This window comes from Pleurodeles waltl, chromosome 5, assembly GCF_031143425.1.
Source record: "Pleurodeles waltl isolate 20211129_DDA chromosome 5, aPleWal1.hap1.20221129, whole genome shotgun sequence".
NCBI lineage: Eukaryota > Metazoa > Chordata > Amphibia > Caudata > Salamandridae > Pleurodeles > Pleurodeles waltl.
The window spans coordinates 116,197,133-116,218,885 of NC_090444.1; the positions used below are offsets into that span (position 1 = coordinate 116,197,133).

General features: G+C 43.3%; 1 protein-coding gene across 4 annotated transcripts in view; it reads right to left on the minus strand.

Moving 5' to 3' along the window:
* The window catches only part of NCOA1 (nuclear receptor coactivator 1), a 722,334-nt gene that overhangs the window by 122,132 nt on the left and 578,449 nt on the right, over positions 1 to 21,753 (minus strand). For all 4 annotated transcript variants that reach the window (XM_069233763.1, XM_069233765.1, XM_069233764.1 and 1 more), the window contains 5 exons: positions 21,420 to 21,599; positions 20,169 to 20,273; positions 16,687 to 16,827; positions 11,282 to 11,429; positions 7,692 to 9,117 (listed from right to left, as the gene is read on the minus strand). In XM_069233763.1, coding sequence (XP_069089864.1) covers positions 7,692 to 9,117; positions 11,282 to 11,429; positions 16,687 to 16,827; positions 20,169 to 20,273; positions 21,420 to 21,599 — 2,000 coding nt within the window. The remainder of the gene's footprint in view (positions 1 to 7,691; positions 9,118 to 11,281; positions 11,430 to 16,686; positions 16,828 to 20,168; positions 20,274 to 21,419; positions 21,600 to 21,753) is intronic.

Consider the following 21,753-nt stretch of genomic DNA (forward strand, 5'->3'; position numbering starts at 1 on the left):
ATCACAGACAGAATTGGGTCAGAAACAAGGACACCCACTGAACGGTAAACGGTTCCAAGACGTTTTAAAGAGATGTGAACGCTCTCTTAAATAAAACATACATCTACAAAAGAAATATCCCCAAAACAGGCTGTTCACTTGCTTAGCACCTGAACAAAAACAATCTTTAAAAGATAGTTCAGGGGGGTCTCTAATTGACATGGAAAATGCGAGCAGCCTGGGCCTGTTATCTGAGCACTGCTGGCAAGTACATAAGAAACACTTCACTGAAGGCAGGGAAGGTTAGTCAGACAAAAGGAAAGGTGCTGAGAAAGTCGTGAACCCCTTTGTGAAGAAAGTGAAAGCCTTCCAGTGGATGAGGATGAATATGCATGAGAGTACTGTGCGGAAGGCGGGGTGCGAGGGGGCCAGAATAATGTGGGAACCTCCCGGGCTCTCGCCTTCACTAGGGCAGGATATTCCCAGTCGCACTTCCTTCCAAAACCGATTTTCTGCATTCTTGAATTTCACTGACCCTCCTCCCACAACATTACCTTCCCAAAAACATCTGTGAAGAAAACAAGTTTGATAAGATGCACTTGCTTGTCTAACCTCGTTATGCAATTTATATGTCAATGTGTCTATTGTGCCAATTTCCCTGCTTCTGTCGCGTGCACCGCTGGTCAAGTGGACATTGGGAGTACGCGGTGTTTAAAAATGCAAGATTCTTTTAGTGCTGTGATTTCACCCTCCTGCCGCCTCCTGGCGCCCCCCTCACAGGCCATCCTGTTCCCCAGTCTCTCCCCTCTCTGGGTTTGAGGACAAGACTCGCCTCTAATCCCAGTGGACCAAGCTTGCAACTTGGAAGTACTATTTTGTCGTTTATTCCCCAAAGAAACTCAGCCTCCAAAAATACATTTAACCCCCTACGTTTGCTACAAACAAACATCAAGCTGAAACTAGGTTTTGACTACCAAGTCGGGCAAATTTAGAGAACTATTATAGGACAGGGTTTGTAAAATCGCTTATTTTTTCCCTGAAATTCTATGCAAATTTCGCAAAATGATGCCTTCAAAGTGAAAAAGGTGTTTGCTGGTATCATGCGTCTGTGTTTTTTAAACCCAAGCGCGCACACACTGGGTAAAAATAGCTTTGCAGGATACCAGCAGGTGACTGGGCTGAGCAGAAAATGTCTCAGCGAGACATTTTCTTGCCAACAGTGTCCTGCTAGTATCCCAAAATACGTTTTGTTGTTTCTTACACCAGGTGCATGCTTAAGTAGAACAAGCATTAGTAAAGCCATCAGGTCCAGCATTGGTCGTCAGCCTTTAGGCTTTGTCGGTGCTTATTTCGTGTTGTCATGGTGTACATGGACTAAAGCAAACATATTTTTGGTCTCCAAAAGCACACACTGTCATAGTAGTTCCTGCATTTAAGGGAACTAACGTGTGTGTGGATGTGCTCCTTGTGAAAGGGATCAATGTCATCACTTGCGGTCAGTGCTTAATTTGTAATTAAAGAGGTGCCGGTGCTCTGAGCCCTTCTCTTAAACACGAGGCTGCTGTACTTAAATCTGACAGCGCGGAATACTGAGGCAGAGTAATTCTGAAGCCATCTCGGGCCTCTTCAATCCATTTACGGCCACCCCTGCCCCTTCAGCTCATCCTGCAACTTTCTACTTTCTCCCTCTATGACTCTTTTAAGTTTTTCCTTCTTCCGTCTTTCCCATATGAGTCTTTTGCTCGCAGCAAATGCTTGAGGCATAAGAATAAGCCCCGGCCCTCACAAATAAGTGCCGGTGCTCAGCACCGGAAACAACAGCACAAATGAAGCACTTCTTGCGGTGAAGTAACGGCTGACGTGGGCTGATCCACCATGCCGTACAATGTGGTAGTGGGCGGGAGGGAAATGTGAGTGGCATAATTATACACCAATAGATGAAGAGTAGATATAATTCCCTTTAAGTATATTAGACATTGAAGTTTCCTCAAATCAAAAGATCTTGCCTAATGCTCGATCTAAACAGTTATGTAAAAGCACAAGAGGTGAAATTTCAAGGGAATATACACATTTTATGTAACCAAGGCAGGTCCTTCGAAAATAAGGAGGCCTACTAGCTTTCTTTTAGATAGCACACTGACATGCAGGATGGAGACTGCTTGAATGAAGGACCCGTAGGTCCTCTCTTCAAAATGTAATAAACGCAGAAGGCACAGAACAAATTGTGATGTGGCACCTTCATTAGTGTGTTGATCTGCACCATTAAATGTTAATTGTGATTCCAGACAGATGGACCAAAAGCGCATTACTCTTCTGTCTAGCTTGCCAAGGGTAATGGGGGTCAAAGGGTCAGTGCGGCCAGCACAGGTCTTCCTTCAGTTGCAAGGACCCCGCCGGAATTCATGTGAAACATTAATAACAATTAAGAAAAGTCTTCAGCTGAAATATCTATAATCTCTCATTTTCTGCAATTCATTAGATTGGTCGTTGTCTGGACTGAATGTTTGCTGCCGTACAAATAAAGTGCAATGCTGTTCTCTAGTTCGCGCGCCAGATTCAGGTATTCGGAAAGCTCTGTAGTTGTAAAGCTGGACTTGTATGTTATTGAACAACTTTTCTGCTCTTGTATCGCCTGTAATGCATCCATCTTTTACATTCATTTCATGGATGGTGGGCCTGGCTGACTCATCACTGCCAGCAGGTGCACTGCCTGCATCTGGGAATCCCCCATCCCTGGTTGCGGGGCATCCCACCGGTGCCCTGCTAGACCTCGGCATCTAAAGTCTATTTAAACAAGCAATGCCAATAGGTCTGGCTCTAAAGGAATGTTGTATGGCATTGTTGTGCACTACAAGTAGATCGAATGGGGGTGGCTATCTGTTTGTATGGAAGCAAAAAAGTGTAGAGTAATATTGGTGTAGGGTAAAAGGTCAGGTGACAATTGCACTGTCAAGCCAGACCGGACAGTCCATGTGGTTAATAACTGCCCTCCTTCCATCTGTGCTGCTGCCAGAGTCAAACACTACACATTATCTAATTAGGACACTTTAACACAGGGGTCTCCAACCTTTTCTGTAGTCAGAGCTGCTTCTGATCAGTGAAAATTATCATGAGCTACTGAAGGCTAGGCAACTTGTGCATTGTTACCAGACACACCCAGCTTCACTGCCTAATGTCCAAGTGACCAGGTTCTGTGGTTTTAACAAAATACTTTGACTAGGGGCACTATGACAGTGCTCCCATATGCATCAGTGACAATGTGGTCTTTAAGGATATATAAACATGTGTATATAAATGGGGTATGTTTGTATGGGTGACTGAGAGCCTCTGCCTTATGTACTTGCAGAAACAGGACATACCCTTCACCATACAGGGCACTTTTACATGCATAACACAAACATGCAATCCTTTCTTTTTTTTTAATGGGAGAAATTTAAAGTGCAGACAAATGTTCTGCGAAAATGTTCATAATATGGAACATTTTTCTGCACTTTAAATTTCCCTCATTCACAAAAAAGGCTGTATTTTTTTATTATAGTTCTTATGCCACAGTGTCTATTGGCCACTAGGAGCAAGGGGCATGCTGTTTGTAAATGTTACACTTGAAATGGGAGAAAATTAAAATGAAGAGTTAACTTAAACATTAAGGTAATTTTTCATTTTAATTTTCTCCCATTTAAAAACATTCAGAAGCATTATTTTGTTCACAGCTCCAATACTGAGCTGACAAGGACTTTTATTTAAGAGTTAAATACCTCAGTGCTTCAGTTGTTCACCTCTGTTCCCTGGACTGGGTCATAAATCTGAATGAGCACTGATCATCATCAGACTCTGCTATCTGCAGCCAGATGATATAAATGTAAAATAAACACAATCTTCCCGTTAACCTTAAAAGGCAAAAATGACCCTGTGCTTATTTAAAAATGAACTCATGGTTGTAAGCTACTCTGAAGGTGTCTGTGAGCTACTGGTAGCTCAGGATCCACTGGTTGAAGAAACCAGCTTTAATAGCATTACAATGCCATGCGTGTGCCCCTGAAAGTTCAAGCTCAGGCAGCTGGATACATGAACAAAAGGAGGGCAAGCATGTTTTGTAGAAGCACACAACTTCTGTTCAATCAAGACATGTAATCACTGACTACCAACACGTGGGCGGAGCCCTTACTCCTGTCCTGGTGATTCTCACATAATTGCAGTTGCGCTGTCAAACCATACCATTAAAACGGAAATTGGAGGTACCAAATGTAATGTGGTTCCGTTGTTTCCATATCTGGTAAAAGTGCCAGAATGAGATAAAGACAAAGAACACACGGAAACAGCAAGCTGAACTAGCTGTACAAAAAAGTTACACAGGGATAGAAGGTAAGTGAGCTGCAAATGCCAGGCAGAAAGTTTTTCTCTTACATATCTTAAGGAGGTCCTGGCTATTATCTTATACTTTGCTAATAAAATCCAAATAGTATTGTTAATGATACCTACTTCAGGCCCCAACAAATCTATTCACCCATTCGCTATAGCGAGTTAGATTTAATCAAGGCAAGCTATATTTACGGCCTACTCGCCACTTCTGGCAAGCTGACAAACAACAGGTGTTCTGTTCACTCACAAAGTGAAGGACCACTAAAGACGCCTTCACATCTTGTTTTTATCTTGTCTCATTTATTCTATGGTCATACACGGAGGTCATAAGTCAGTTTACATCAACAATTACTTTCCTTTCTCTGACTGCAAAGTTCAAGTATTTTGTAAAGTGAACTGTCTGACAAACACGCTGTACAAAAAGCTTGAAATGCAAGGCTGCAGGATGCCATCTTTTATTCTAACACACTTCTAAATAGCTTAAAATTGAACTGTACAAACATTTCAAAATATGTTTCAGTAGATATGAAAAACCTTGTTTTGTAATTCTGTGAGATGACAAAATATATTTTAATAAAATGAAAACAAAATAAGAACACTTCACTTAGTGATGTGCAAAACATAAATATGTTTACCGAACCCATCTTCCACAGATTGCTTATCCACTATATAGTTTTATAAGTAAAACCGCGTGTTAATTGAAAAGTTTTTGGCTATTTCAATGGAAAATGTGCTTTCTGTAAATGACAGTGCACAACCACTTCATGCTTTAGTAATATATTTATTAAAAGTGGGTTTTTAAACATGAACTGAGACATTTTTCTGTTCCAGCCCCGATGGCAATGCTGTTAGTGAACTAAGAGGCAAGTCAGGGGCCATATCTACCTTATATGTGGGCTAGATTCGTATTATGCATGGAGCAAACGTTTAGTCTATTAAATCAAACTAAATAGGCTTGTTGTGCAGCAGGAAAGCTGAACTCACATTTTGGAAGGTGCTCTCATATGTGAAAATGAAGAAAAAGGTGTCTCTACAAAATAAAATATTTGCCTAGGATGACATAATCAGACCAGTTTATGGGTCAAGTACATTACAGTTAGGTTGAGTAGATTATTTAAGTTGCTAGACCTGCAGGTCTAGTAGCATTTTAATGATTTTTCGAGGCCTGTAACTTCCAACCCTGCAGCTTCTTTTTCTGTCTTTTATACCTGGTGTTTTGTGACGATATAACACTTGTCTAACACTTGTTCACTTTGTTTTAAACTAGCCAATCCAGTAAGTTTTCAATTTGACATATCTAACTACGTATTCAAACTATTGTATTGCTCAGCAAACAGCATCAATATCCAGAGCTTTACAATCTTGAGCCAGCCTGCATACCGGTTCACAGAAAGAGGTGCATTTTTGTTCATTATATAATAAAGTGCTTGACTGGATCAACCGATGATCCCACCACAATTCAGCTCAACTGATCGTTCTAATAAACTGAGCTGCACCATTACCACTGACTATGCAAGGTCTATTTCAATTTGTCTACTGTTCCAATTTCTCTCTCCTACACCATTAGTCAATTGTCCATAGAAAATATGCAATGCTTACAAATGCAAGATTCTTTTATTACTGTGCTTTCACCTTCACGCCACCTCCACACATTTCCCTCTCTGCCATCTTAGATGCCCACAAGATGGTTTACCACATACACAGAACAATACACTGCTCCTCAAGCTTGATAAGCCTGATAAACCCCACACCATTTCTCACTGTCTGTCACTGGTTCACTGATACAGAAAATCTGCCTCTGCCCCAGCTGTGATAAAACTGAAATCCTGTTCCTCAGCCTCTTACCTCTCTCTTGGTTTGAGGAACTCGACTCTCCTCCAATCCCACTGGATGAAGCCTGCAACTCCGGAGTACCAATAAACTCAGTCTCCAAAAATATACTTTACCATGTAAGTGTGCTAAGGACATGCGTTGCAGTGCACCAAACTACCTGCCAAAACTGTTAATCCCTTCCCTACCAACAAAAGGCCTTAGGTCTGCCAAAAGATGTCTATTGACTACTTGTTCTGAGAGAAACAAAGAGGTCTGGTGGTCGAACAGTTTCCAGTCAGGAGTTTGAGTGCAGCGCTCCTCCGAAAATGAGTGTCGAATTCATAAAAATGCTTTAAGAACCATCTAATCAAACAGATATTTGGATAATCGAATACTCAAGAGATTCCCCCTTAACTGTTCTCAAAGCCATGGCTGGTGGTCAAATGCCTAAGACTTACATGTTTTCCTCCTCAGGTTCCAGGATTTTCTAAGTCTCTTTCACAGTTGATAGTCACAACCCACTCTCGCATGCCTACTGGATCATACATTAAAAGCCCAGTTTCTCACCATTCCTGCCGCCTGGTAATGCTGATGTGCACCCTCACACCAAAGCACTCTCAACCCACCAAAGTGCGGTTAGTAGAAATACTTAGAGACCCACAACAAAAATAACATAAAATAAGTCATTATACGTCATCTGCTAAAAGCAGTGCTGCATATCATATTATATAACATTACCATTTATGATTACCTCACCCTTACAGAGTAAATGACAACAAATACTAAACTACACCAGGGTTTATATTTTACTGTCCTTTCTTTAATAAATTCAAGTAGGAGCTTACAAATGACTTTCAAGGGCATCTTTGTTTGCTTCTGTTTCCGCCTGCGAACAGCAACGCTACTGCAGATAGACACACATGGGTCCACCTCCTTCTACTGCCCTATCTTACTTTCCTGAAAAACGTTATCATGGTGAGGCGGTACTGCAAACTGTGGACCCGCTTACGATGCTTTCACAAACAATGTGGAAATAATGTCTTACGCTCACTGATTTCATCTGAGTAGCTCCTATCCCACAGAAAGTTCACAATGATGAGCCTAAGGTCCTCAGATGCAGGACCTAAGGCTTTCCACATACATCATAGCAACTATATACTCTACCACTCTTGCACACAAGTCCTGACTCGTGACAAATAGGACAAGGGTTGCACACAAGCCAGATGAAATCCAATGTGTGGCAGAATTCAATAATCTGAACTTGTGGAATTGTTACACCGAGATGTTAACATAAGCTTGGTCAATTTCCCCACCAATATGTGAGGACATTATGATTACAATAGATCTTTAATTATATACACTGTGTCAGTGAATTTGTTATTGTATTGAGTACAATAATGAAATCAAGAGAGTGTTGTGCCAAGGACCACATCCTGCTGTGGAAAGGCTCATCTGGTACTGATGCTTCCCTCAACACAAAATCTTGCTCGAATTCCCGGTGCTTACCATGCGATACTTTAAATCTGCCAAAAGTAACTCACCTGGTTTTGTGGCTCTAACTTCACATCCTCCTGAGCAGTCTTGGTGAGTGGAGCCGGTTGGCACAGTTCCATTTGCTCTGTCTTTTCCACTTTCACCTTCACATCATCTAGACTTAGGCTGGGACCTGCTGCCAGATCCTTCTCATCATTGTCTAGAAGGACACGCAGGAGCTGGTGGTCCTTTGACTCCTTTTTTTTGGCTGCATCTTGCTCAATTTTCACATCAGAGGGATTTGTGGAAGCCTGGCTTGAGACAGCCGCTGCCCCAGAGCCACTATCCTTCTTGTCAGTTTCCAGGGACAAAGTAGAAATATCAGAAGGGCTACCCTCCTGCAAAAGTCGATGTAGAATTTTATGGCGCTCCGTCAGAGAGCTATGAGAAGAAGGGCAGGTGCCACTAGAAGAGTTACTACAGGTTGAGTTTGAGGAACCCGTGCAAGATAAAGGATCCCTACAATTCGTGTCCATGTCTGCAAGTCGCAGTTGCTGTTCTGCAGTCGTAGCCAAAAGCTTTACAAGTCTGTGACTAGATGTGGTCTGTGGACATTTATTCTCCCCATCGGAGAGTCTGTCGCTCCCGTGCTGGTGGCCAGAATCCATCAGCTTGTTACCATCACTTGAGCCATTGTCGGGGTGAATCATGTCACGCAAAATGGATGCAATCTCCTTGCTGTCTTTTTGCTCCACTTTCAGCGGCTGTATATTTAACCTTCCAGGAGAGCTTTGTGAACTCAACTGTCGCAGGCCAGGAGAGGTGGTGGAATATCCCAGAGGTGTTATCGGTCCTTCGCTAGGCCCTTGCATTGAGTTCACAGGGGTGTTCGCAAATGATCTGCTGTTACTGTTGCAGCCGAGTGGAGATGTTGCTGAAAAACCAGCAGGGGGGCTGGGCCCTTCACTCAGGCCATGCATAGAGTTTAATGGGGTACTAGGGAATTGCCTGCTGTTACTGTTGCTGCATCCACTGCTTGCCATGGCCCCCGGAGAGTGAATAGCAGGCATTGTGGGGGAAAAAGGATTACCTGTCGCCCGGGACCGGCTTCCCAATCCAGGGCTGCCACGAGGTTTTGGAGACATGAATTGTGGGGGACTGATCCCTGGACTGCTCATGGGGGAACTGTTAAAGTTTACATGGTGATTATTGTTTTGGGGGCCAGCCTGTCCCTGGTTTAAGCCAATACTACCCCCAGCAGGATTGCCGGGAGAACATCGAAAGTTAGCTTGGGTGGTGCTGGGATTACCGACGTTGTGTACGCCAGAGCTGGGCTGCTGGTTTACGCTGCTGGTCAACATGTTGCCATTTGACGAGGAGGTGGTAGATGAGAAGCCCTGAGCTGGGGAGATAATCGGGTTCATCGATGGACTTAGCCTGGGCAGCGACATTGCAGGATTTGGGTTATCTTGAGGAGAAACAGAGCTTGGTTCTCTATAAGGGAAAAGAAAAAAATGAAATACACAGACAAATATTTCCTAGATCATAGTCCAACTTGACTTACAAGGACAAACATTGAAAATAACGAAGATATCCTCAAGCTGCACAAATGCAGTGACCACATTAAGTTATGTTAAAAATCATGCCAAGGATAGACTTTAATGAACACAGATCCTTATCAAAGGTAATGTGTGTTTTATGTCACCTGGAACACTGTTTGGACACAAGCTTTATAGTGGCCTGAACTACTGCCCTGGTGGCAGAGGTCCTAGAGTGGAAGTGGAACCCTGTTCTAATCCTTATAGGCCCCTCCTAGCAGAAGACTGCCTTACCACCACACTGCTCCTGCCAGACCTCTCCAGCCACCTCCAGGCATTCCTTGTGGCATTAGAATAACCTTCCTGCAATGCTGTCATTAAGGGACAGGGCTGCCTCTGTTGTGTATCAAGGAGAATCATGCACAGAGAATGAACTAAATTGGCAAAGTTCAGCCTGAACAATGCTCAGACAAAGCATGACAGGAAAGTGAGGAAAAAGAAACGACTCAATTTCCAGTGTCAAATCAGCTGCCACCAAATACAGTAGGTACAAATTCCTCCTAATCTGCCTCAATACTTGCTTCACCTCACACAATATGATGAGCTTCCTGCATGTTCAGATACCTTTCCTGCTAACCTTGGGCACTGAGTCGCCTTCCTCTTTCATTTCCAATATCAATGCCTTTATTGTTTCGAAGCTATGAAGCGCAACGCTCTTCCATGTCTATCACCATCATCTGCGCATCCTTCATCCCTCTTCCTCCACATCCGCTCCACTCCACACCCTTTGCTGCCCGGACACAAAAAATTAATGGAACCCCCTTTTTTATGCTGGTCTAACTCAATCATTTTTTGAGCCAGACCAACATTATTAGGGTTCCTTTCCACCGCCTCCTCCATGGTATAATTTGTAAGCGGAACAATATTCGCCTATGTATTCTTTGTTTCCTTGGGTAGGAGGTGGGAAGGTGAATGGAGAAACGCGCATCAACCTCTTCTCCTATTAGAGGAAAGACTGAGAAGGGATGCTAATTTTTGTACAACGCCTGCACCTAATTCTGGACATTTCTTTGCTTATTTTATGGTTCTCGTTTTGTTAATCTGTATAAATCTGAAATACTAAATCACAGACAAAAACTGTGCAAAAATATACATAAGCTAATTTGGCACATAAAACTCACTATTTGAGACATTGGCCTTCGTAGAAGAGTTAGTTTATAGGTAACCTAAACCTGATGTTTACATCTATATATGAACCAATGTTAATCGATCTAGCGTTCGTGAAACGTAACACTTCAATTCCAGGCATGGCTAACCTGTAGATTCCCAATGTTACCTCGATTTTTTGCAATATGAGGTGCTATTTCATTCTTGTTCCCAAATGCAAAGGGGATAGCAGAAGTAGTTGGGTGTCTACTAGGAAAATACCATTTGTGCTGCATGCTTGAGGCATCTGGTAAGTGGTAAATCAGTAACAGGGAAACAATCACATTTGTTTCTAGATTGTAGAAGGACTCTGTTCTGTCATCCTCACTCCAATGCTATGAAAAACTTCCTGAGTCGTTTCAATACATTCCATAGACCATGAATGTATTTTGTTACGCTATATATGCTAACAAATGTAAGGTCCTATGGAGAAACTGTGTTTTTAAACTTGCTAAGCAAACCAGCCCCTACCATTCCCGCTTTGTGTGGACAATTTAAAACTCTAGTAAATTCTAGGATTCCACAAGGTTACTTGTGCAACCAAGCACACATTAAAAGTATAGAGAGTGAAAAGGAGCCTCGTCTGAACAGGGCAACCTTGAGTGAATGAAACATTCTCATTACCTTTTTTTAAATTTAAAATGGACTTCAGCCTCTTAAAAAATACCAGATGGACGCCTTTGCATGTGAGCAGCCTGATACACTCCTCCTTTGTTCAATTTAATCAGTATAAAAGATGAAGACAGGTCCAAAGGAGGAATGTTCTACAGAATACGTAATGTGGATGATGGTTTGAGAGATGGAGTGTGTGTGTGTACACATAATGGAGAAGTCTCTGAAAAACTGACAGATGAAAACACACTCAATATCAGCGACTGATTATGAAAAGGAGAAGAAGTGATGGGAAGATTTACCTCTCGATGATGTGGATTCCTACAATGTACGGCTGCATCTCCGGACTTTGGGGGCAGCAAAGCCGACACTTGGTGTGGGCGCTAAGCACTGTCCCATCACTCAGTGTGAATCTGTACGAAGGGCTGGAAGCGGTGCCTCGAGTCATCACTGATTGAAAGAAGATTAATGCAGCAGTTACAATAGGCACACAGCTTATGCATCCTCCCCCAGTGGCTCCCAACCTGTGGTCCGGGGACCCCGGGGGTCCACGAAGACTCCTCTGAGGGTCCGCGACTGCTTAGAAAATGAAATATTATTAACAGATTAGGTCCCCAGCTTTCAGTCATAGCTCACTGGGGGGTCCCCGGATTCCAATAATGATTCACTGGGGGTACCCGGGTTCCAGTAATGATAAACTGGGGATCCATAGAAGTCAAAAGGTTGGGAACCACTGGCCTACACCACACAGCAGGAGGCACCGCTCAGGCCTGCTTCTAAGTGAAAAAATGAGCGTACAGAGACCAGATGCAGAATTAACCTCTTGGTTATAATACTTACTTGACTTACTTTGCAAACAACAAGTATTCGAGACAGATTTAAAGAGAAAAGGCTAACTATGAAATGTAACAATTCAGTGATGGCACCATTTTGATTTGGTATTGGTTCTGTGTCTTTAGAGATCCAAGCTTGCCACACATGCCTCTATCACAGTTGATGCACTCTCTCGATGTCAAGGCGCTAGGAAAAAACATGTTGAAGGTATCTGACACACGTAGGAGAACCACAAACCCTCAGCTGAAGGAGGACCGCTTACCTGTGATGCTACTTCTACTTCCATTCAATCTCCAGTGAGATCATAAGCAGTAAATAATTCCGCACCAGAGATGGACTATTCAGTGCTTATGAATACCAGTGTCAGTCCCCTGAGGGAGAACGCTTTTAACGACTTTCTCTAAATAGTCTCACTTCTGCAGAGGAGAAACTCCATTCTGAATGTGGGAAATAACTGAGACAACACATCTGGGCCCACTAATTCCCATTTTGAGCATATCACGGGCAGAAGAACATATTCTCCACTTGGAGAAAATAACTAGGCAGACAAAGGAATACACTCCCAGCACTTACCTGTCAGATTCTGGAAGAACAATTAGAAATGTTAGGCTGAAGAAATGCACATGGGGAAGGCAAATGAAAAGGAAAGGCCTAGTGTTGCGCTCCAGGATTATTTTAAAGAGATGAAAAAGGTCTGAAAGGGTTAACTGTCGCTGCGCTGCATGCTGGGATTCTGGAGCTCTTGGAAAAACTACATCCTTTCCTTTTCTCTCGCTTTTAAATTGAGGCCACTGCAAAACGGGGAAAACGAAACATGTAAAGAATATCTTGCGTTTTCATAACTATATTTGTTATTCGATTTGAAACAGGGCGGTGCGAACGGTGCCATTGCACCGGTTGCTAACTTCAGATGGGGGCGCTGTGATGGCTCGTATATTATGGTATTAAAAGCACTTGCTGCAGTGTTCCTTGCCCCAGAAATTTTCAGGCAACAATAAAAATGTCAAGATAACTCTGGTGATTAATGTTCTGCATGGAGAGAGATCAAAGTTTGCTCCAGTTAAAGTTTTAAGGTTGCTCAGAGGGTTAATATGCCTGCTGCAAAGAAAGTGTACCATGCAGATCACAAAGTGCATAGAATGCAAATAGGTCAGTGGGTTACTGCTTTTGTCAGAGGTCCTTTTGTTACTTGCAATTTATAATTTAAAATCCTAAAATAGAACAGTAAGCTGTCAACTGTCATCAAAGAACTCCATGCATACTGCAAGGTATAGATTAGAGCGTCACAATCTGTTCCCCAGACTTTCATTATCTTAATGCTACAAAAAGGGTTTATTTGGGTAGAAATCACTTCTAATTATTAAAGAGGACCTCAAACCGTGGTGTTACATTTTAAATACTCTGTGCTTCTCCAGAACACGCAGTTAAACTATACAGCCTACCAGTATGGATGACGTGACTCCTACACCTTGTAGTCAGTCCCCTGCCTTATATAACATTTCTTATACACGGATTTGCACACCTATGATTAATTGTCTCTGTGTAATGTGTGTACAATGTAAAGTGCTCTGACACCATACACTGGTATGAGTGGCGCAATAAAACTAACTAAATGCATCAGAGAGAGAGTGGTGATGGAGGCTAGAGGGGCACTGTTAAAGGGTGGTAGTGAGGTAATTCGTGCCGGAGGTGGTCATTGGGGGGGCGCCTACAAACATTGTTGCACCAGGCGCCACCAGTTCTAAGGCCGGCCCTGATTTGAATAGCTTTGTACAATATTCTAGAACACAACATATGGGTAGAGAATTAAGGTGGCTGAAAATATGAATGAAGGTCCCATGAGAGACATATTTCTCTGTCATGGAATATGAGGATATTTACTAGATTGCAAGCAGGACTATTTTTTATCCTATTGGGTCGAAGCACATTGTATGTAGGTTTGTGGGATTTGCATAGCACAAGCCTAGCCAAAAGGCAGTCGAGAGCTGTACAAGGTTAAAGGCAAGAATGCAGTTAACAAGCGACAAGAGACCCTGTTCATTGGTAGGGCTGAGGTACACTATTGCGCCAAGTGCAAATTGGTGCCATCTTTCCTGACCACTAACCTCACTGCTGTCCCCAGAGGTGACAACAAGTATTGTACAAAAACATTAAACAGCAAAGATAAGAAAAGTATCTCAAGCCCGACTGTGGACATCTTTCCTTGAAGACCTTCAATTTACTACATTTGTCAAAAATTGTATAGAAAAGGTCATGTGGGTAAACTCAGATATCAAGTTGTGAGGTGGCAAATAAAGCCTAAATTCTTATTTATGAATACTGTGGAGTTTTATTCACTAGCAAGCACGTACTTGGAGCACATCTAAATACATATCTATAAATAGATATATAAACACACACATATATACACACAAATAGATGTATTTATATATGGATCTCACACACACCAGAAGGAACTTTTCAAAGAGGTAAACAAGGCGTACTGTATCGAGTTATGTGTTTTAACTACCTGACTGATGATTTGTAAAGACTGTGGTTTAATTGGGCACTGCACAAGAAGGGCTGTGCAGTGTCTTAAGAAAAACACACAAAACAAATCAAATGCGAGAGCAAGAAGTAAAGAAAAAAGCCCAGACAATTTTGAAAACGTGCGGAGGAAAAAGCACATTTTTGAAAGGCACAAAAAGTTAACTAAAACATTGCAAGGTGACCAATCTAGGGATGCACGTGAATTCTCTGCTGCTTCTAGTCTAGCCCAGGGGCTCTGTTTTGCACTTGAAGCAAGCGCAGCCGGCACAGAACAGGAGCCATCTTGGGAAGTCGTACACCTTCAGACTGTGGAGGTTCAGGTTGGCTAATTGGGTCCCCACTTGAGTCTATTTAAAAGCCTGTCCTGCTTGTCTCCTGAAGATCACCTTCTGGCCTATTGCCTTCTACTGAATGCCGCCAATCTCGGACAAATACTGTACTGCATTTCTATGTCCTATGCTGGCTATTGAAGTTAGACTGCAGTTACTGCATCTAAAGCGACCGTCCTGCAGCTGCCAGAGACTTAGGCCTTCTGGTGATGCTGCAGCCTCCACCCTGTGTAGTGCTCTTCTGATGACCAGAACTGGTGGATGCAACTGACTACTCCTCCTCTAACTTTCTTTTCCTATGAAACTCATTAGAGTACCATCTGTGACAACATAAATCGAAGGCAGCCTAGACAGCAACATTCTGATAGGAGAACACCATGCTGGTCACCTATTTGGCTTCTGAGGAGAGCCACATATTCTAAAGCTAAAATAAAAAGAGAGATTAGAGAAACGCAACACTGGCTGCACCAACAATGGTGAAAACTAAAGACTTTTACTGAAGTAAGTGTTACCATCCGCTGAATTTACTACAATGCATTGGAGAAAACTGAGTGCTGGGATGTGGGGTGGTGAGTTCCCTTCTTTCTTTATCAAATGAGAAGGTGTTTGAGGTGGTTCGTTCCAGGAAAGTAGAGGACACCAAGCTCACCAAGTCAGAAAAGCAAGGTTAGTTAGAGAAAAATTATACTACAGGATCACTAGTCTATATGTGTAATGGCCAAGAGGTGGCAATCTGATTTTCTAGGTAAAACCATGAAGCACTTTGTGGGTGTAGGTCATTGGCCGGTCTGTTCAGTAAAGAAGGTTTAGTCACTGGCGAAAGGATGGGGAGCAGTATACTAGAGAGGATCACTAGGGGTGTGATCTAGTCTCTAGGCTTGCAGTTGGTCTTATACAATAAAGTTGAGCTTGTGCAATAACACGGCTGCCCGGTGTATGAATTAGGCTAGTCATTAAAAATCATGGGTCCTCAGACTTGATAGGGTATAAAGACACAATAAAGAGTTATTTCCTGAGCAAGACTGAGCAATATACAAAATTGAACATCGGACACAAAAAATCCAGTTTTTATTAAGGTTGTGAGCTTCAGCCTCTTTCTATCTCTGCTCGAGATAACGTGGGCTACATCTCCACCACCAGGCATTCACAGGATCGACGTGCAATTACATACATGGCACCACATCAAAATAATCTGCTGCGAATACCAGTGTGTCCAAAAAGTAAGTCAAAGCAGGTGTTTGGGTAAGAGAGAGTGTAAGTGTTGAAAAACTTGTTCAGAAACTGGTGAAGAGCCAGGATTAGTACTAAGGGTAATGTAAGATTTATTGTTGGACTTGGGCTTAGGGTTAGGTGTCAATTTAGGGTTATATTATAGAATACAGGTTAGAATTAGGGCTAAAGTTAGTGCACTTACACTGGTACTTGCATAAATGAATGTCCTGGTATTCTCAGTAGTTGTGTTTTACGTGGGGACATGCAACCAATATGGGTCCAATGATAATGGCCTCTCCGGAGCGCGCCCTTGTCTCTATACCCAACTTTGACAGAGCTGACATAGTGGTACATAGACATTTCAGTCCATTGTAACAGATGCGGTCTCTTTTTTGAAGCATGCAAAGGCCAACAAATCCTTCACTCTGCCCACGTTCCAGCAGTGGCCGAGCTCCAGGGGTGATTACAAAAGTCAAACCACTGGAGTACAAGCCACTGGATTACCAGTATTGCATTTTGGGCAACCTTTAGCATGATGGCATAGACCAAAACAGAAATTTCATCTACACTAAATGCCATCATTTATGGGCAAAGACTGAGATACAGGGCACCTCTGCCATGCCAGCTTCATTGGGCATGGATCCCTTTAATAATCTGTTGATAATGTGTTTGCACGTGATCAGAGCCTAGAGTCCTCCAGCAGTAGAACAGACACTGTATCATGCCTATTATATTAATGTCTGTGGCTGTACTCATGAGATCAGTGACCTCAGAACTCTGAAAAATAAGTATGTTTCTTTTACCTTCTTGGAACAGCTGCTTGGCGTAGGATGGCTCCCTTCCTTGGGCCTGGAAAAAAGCATATATACACTTCCGGACTAAGTCTTCCCAGCCGGTGCTGCCTGAGGCTCGCAGGGAGCTGGTGTCAATGGAGATGATTTTGCCTATGATGAGAAGGGAAACTGCAGTTAGAGGATTGCAGTGGCAGTGATTTTATTGGCTTAAGAGATCATGTGACCTGTGGTTATACTGCAACATGCAAATACTAGTTTCTTCCTCATTTTTCACACTTGTTGCAGATAATATGCGATTCAAGAGAAACCAGGAGCCAAAGAAAATGATGGGTCTGAGTCTCGAAATTCCAGATTATTGTGACTGAGCTTCAAGCACAAGGGGCTCAGTCAAACGACAAATAGCTGGCAGCATCCACCCAATATGTCCATGCAGGTCCATAGAGAGGTTAACATAACACAACAAAACAAAACATGGTCCTTAAAGTTCAACATAACAAAACATGGTCCTTGAGGTTCAACATAACAAGACATGGTCCTTGAGGTTCAACATAACAAAACATGATCCCCGAGGTTTAACATAACAAGACATGATCCTTGAGGCAGCTTTGGAGTTGAATTATAGATGTTTATCTATAGCCAGCTCAAAGGCACTCAATTGCTCAAACATTGAAGAAGAAAGGCCAGGAGGCCGCGCCAGCATTCAAAAGGAATATACTTTAGGGCACTTCATGATTCAAGGACTTGCCTTATAATGAAGGCATCCAGAAAGACACAAATCTGCGAAGGAACAGCCAGCCCACCGCTATAGGCACGGATCCTGGTCGATTGTGCCAAAGGCCACTGAGAGATCCTTCAGCACAAGCCAACAGACATCTCTCCATTTAGCATCTGTATGGCATCATTCACAACACGGAAGGCAATAATCAGAGCAGCTCAGGACGAGAGCAAGCTTTGGGCCAGATGTATGAAAAAGTTTTGAACTCGCAAACGGTGCGAATCGGTAAATTCGGCCGTTTGCGAGTGCAAAACAGTGGTCTGCGATGTATGAAATGCATTTGCAGACCACAAATAAGAAATCGCTAAAGTTGCGATTTCTTGCGTTGCGACCTGGAAAGTGCGAGTCGCAATTTGCGATTCGCAAATTCCAGGTCGCAAGGCTATGCTGGAAAAAATCGCAAATTGCTATTTTTCCAAAAATGGCATTTTGCACTTGCAAAATACCATGATATGCAACCAGGTGGTAACCTGGAGCAAAATTTAAAAATGCAGTTAAACTGCATTTTTAAATTGAACATGTAAAGCACACATGCCCTTTTGGCATGTGTGTACCTTACATGTTGGAAAAAAAAAAATTGGGGTGCAGGAGAGGGGGCCTTAGGCCCCCAGCACCCTGGCCTTTTGCATTTCCAAAATTGCGATTTCTGGTTCAGAAATCGAAATTTTGGAAATGCAAAAAATGTGCAGCTATGGGCCAGCAGGCCCATAGCTGGGAATGGGGCCGGTATCGCAATTTGCGATTCGGTAATAGCATTTGCGATTTTTAAGAAATCGCTATTACCGATTCGCAAATGTGATACATGGCCCTTTGCGAGTCGGTAATAGCAATTTCTTAAAAATCGCTATTACCGAATCGCAATGGGCCGTGATGATACATCTGGCCCTTTGTGTGATCTTACCGAATGAAAATATAAGTGATTGCTTCTTATACAGTCTGTAGTAATCTTACCTCTTCTTTCTACACCCTCATATTACAACATTTACTCTGAAAGGACACTCCTGCTACACTGGCCAGTAAGATGCCTCTTCCTTCACACTGAAGTGTCCTTCCTGGTGCACCAGAGGGCACCCCCCCCCCATCTCACACCACTCTTCCCTGTCGGTTGAATATCCCAGTCTAAGCAACACCAGCGTGCAAGCCAACCTTTAGTTATTTATGTCTCTGTGCGCCGCGTCTCATCGCTACTGTAAGGCAGCCGCGCCACTTCAGACCCAGAACTGCTCGGTAAGCCACGTGATAATCCTGAAGTAGACGCTGCCAGCTGTTGCCCTGAAAGAACAGGTGTGAACCCCAGCAGTCGTCTACACTGTCCCCATATACCTGTTACTAGATAAAGAACTTAGGAAACCTAAAGAAGGCTTCAGAGTTCAAGTAGACCGGATCGCAAACATACGCTTGAGCAGGGAAGCATCCTGCGATCTCAAAAAATCTGGGACTGGGGAGCATCCTGTGATCTCAAAAAATCTGGGACTGGAGAGCATCCTGCGATCTAAAAAAATCTGGGACTGGAGAGCATCCTGCGATCTAAAAAATCTGGGACTGGAGAGCATCCTGTGATCTAAAAAATCTGGGACTGGAGAGCATCCTGTGATCTCAAAAAATCTGGGACTGGAGAGCATCCTGCGATCTAAAAAATACAGTGGAACGAGAGAACATCCTTTATCTCAAAAACCTGGAACAGGAGATCATCCTGTCATCTTAAAAATACACTGGAACGAGAGAGCATCATGTGATCTCAAACATACATTGGAAATGGGCAGCACCGTGTAGTGTGCACATTTGAATCACAAATCAAATTAGAGCAGAGTAGAACTGGGATTTTATGTTCCAATCAGCAGTGGCACTGAGGAAAAGTGAGACTTACGCAAGCAGTAGACTTACTTGGGAATTCTTAGGCCAACAGTGAGGTCTCTGTAAAGCAGGCACCCAGCGGCAAACAGGCAGCACATTAAGAAGGTCTCCTCTGTACTCAGTGTGTACACCCATATCCGGCAACACTTCACAGCTGATTCGGACTTTTGGGTCCTGGGGACAATTTCAAGGCATGTTCTCCCTCTACACCATTGAAGGAACCCTGAAAAGCTGAGTTAAGGCCCAACCCTTGATACCAGTGCAGGAGAAGTCTAAGGTAAAGTTCATTTTGTGATGTGCATTTTACCCATTTGTTATTCCATAGCATGTTGCTTTTTTCTGTGATGTCTACCTGTGAATCATTGAAGGTACGCTTGTTGTCCATAAGATAACTCTGATGCAGCGCTGGCTTTTTGTGAGGACTGAGAGGAGCTGCCCCAGGTAACATCACAAAGGTCGGTGTGCAAAGGCTTTCTAACCCCAGGCAGGAGAGGCCAATTCCACAGTAATGACCACATTCCCTTGTGATGAAGCACACTGCCCTTTCCTAAAGGACACTGAGGCCACCAGGATTCATAAGGTAAGTGGGCCCAGAATCGCCTGCGGAGGAGAAGGCGAGGGGCGAGACGGGCCGCAACACTATGGCAATGCAACACACAACATGAGCACTGTGGTGCTCTCTTCAATCTCACTGACATTCTAATACTTCATCCCACGTGATGACGCGCAAGCAAAGCAATGGACCATACTCTGAGGAGTAAAAAAATAAATACCGAAAATCACCACTGAACAGATGGGACGACCTTAAAATAAGCCACAAAGTAGCTCCAACAAACACACTCAACTCACAGAAAGATTTTACCTGTAGTATCTTGCTTGGTTATAAAAGATTCTGACGTGGTGGTGGCGGCAGCAGGCGCAGGTCGAGGGATCCTCCGTGCAATGCAGATCAAACAGGATTGCAAATCTGCCGAAATAAACGCGAGAGTGACGACGGAGGGGTAAAGAGGGCAAATACGGATCAAATGGAAGCAACATTTTTAATGAAAAGGTTAACTTCTAAAACAGGAAAATGAAACCTGCTTCTAATGTAATCACTTAAAAGAAACTGGGGAGGTCAGGTGGTTTGATTACATCCTGTACTTGTGGGGTTCGGCTAATTCTAAAAGCAATCTCATTTCGCAGACTGAGGGACAGCGCAGAAGATTAACAACCGGACCATAAAATACTAGGTTTATGTTTCTTCCTGCCAAGAGGCTCAGCATGTGCAGTTCAGCTAATGGGCTGAAGATTTTCACAGAGACTCATCCAAAGAGAGAGGTCTTCCTCTGAGCTCTTCCTGGCCTTACCCTTGCACGCGATCATCTGCAGGAACCCAGCAGCCCCCCTGGCCACCCTAACCTTCCCATGGTAGGAATGCAGGGTGAAGAAAGACAAAAAGCAAAGCCATAAGGCATTTGTCTAGTAGGGTAGCTCGGTGTGTAGGGAACCCAGTGCAGATATTTTTTTTGCAGAACTGTAAGTCAAATTTTTGATCCCAGCAGGACAAACTCAGCCAATCCTTCTGAGGTTGTTGAAGAGCAAAGCATTTACTGAGGTTGTAATGTTGCCATATCTATAAATGCTAAAGCATAATTCAGTTTGCGATGTGTGATATTTAGGTGGTCCTACAAATCTCTGTTAACATAAAATTCACATTAGTTACTATACACACTGCGCAACGTCAACACTCTGAGCGTTTCTTCGCTGGTGTCGTGGACCCGGAGGAAACAAACACTGAAGCACAAAATGGTAGCGGACTTTAATGTATAATATAGCCTAGCCCATCCAAAGCTCAGGTTAAACAAAAGTGGCCACTGCCTCCAAAGGGCATCCTGCAGCATTTATCTGTACAGGGGACCCCATCTGACAAACCCACTTCTGCTTCTTCATGGATCAGGAGTCCAAACAGGATACTCGATCCCAAGGGCTGACCAGGAACTATCTCCGAGGCTACAGACTTGGAACATAACTTGTTGAGAAAGTGCAGCGAAGGACACAGTCACCCTACTGCACACTGAGGTTCACATTTATTCCCTGCAGTGCACAGAAGAACAAGTCGTGGTAAGCTTACCTTCTCCCTCCTCTTTCATTGACTTGGGCTGAGAGACGGTGAAGCACTGCATTGCTTCGTACCCCTGCCCCGCTTCTTGGCTCTCCACGCCTGGGTCGTCTGGTGGCCGGATAAGCATTCTGCAGTTAAACGTATGGCTGCTCCGGCCGGTGGCTTCCTGGGGCCATGGCACTCCATTTACTAAAGAAAAAGAATGATAGTTCAGGGTTCAATGTAATGCATGCCAGTATTGAGAATCAACTAACTTGCAAAAGCCATAGTTACCAAAGTTCATTCGTATTCTTGTTTTCATCCCTCACCTGCTCGTAACGACACCTGTACAGCTTCCTTCTCC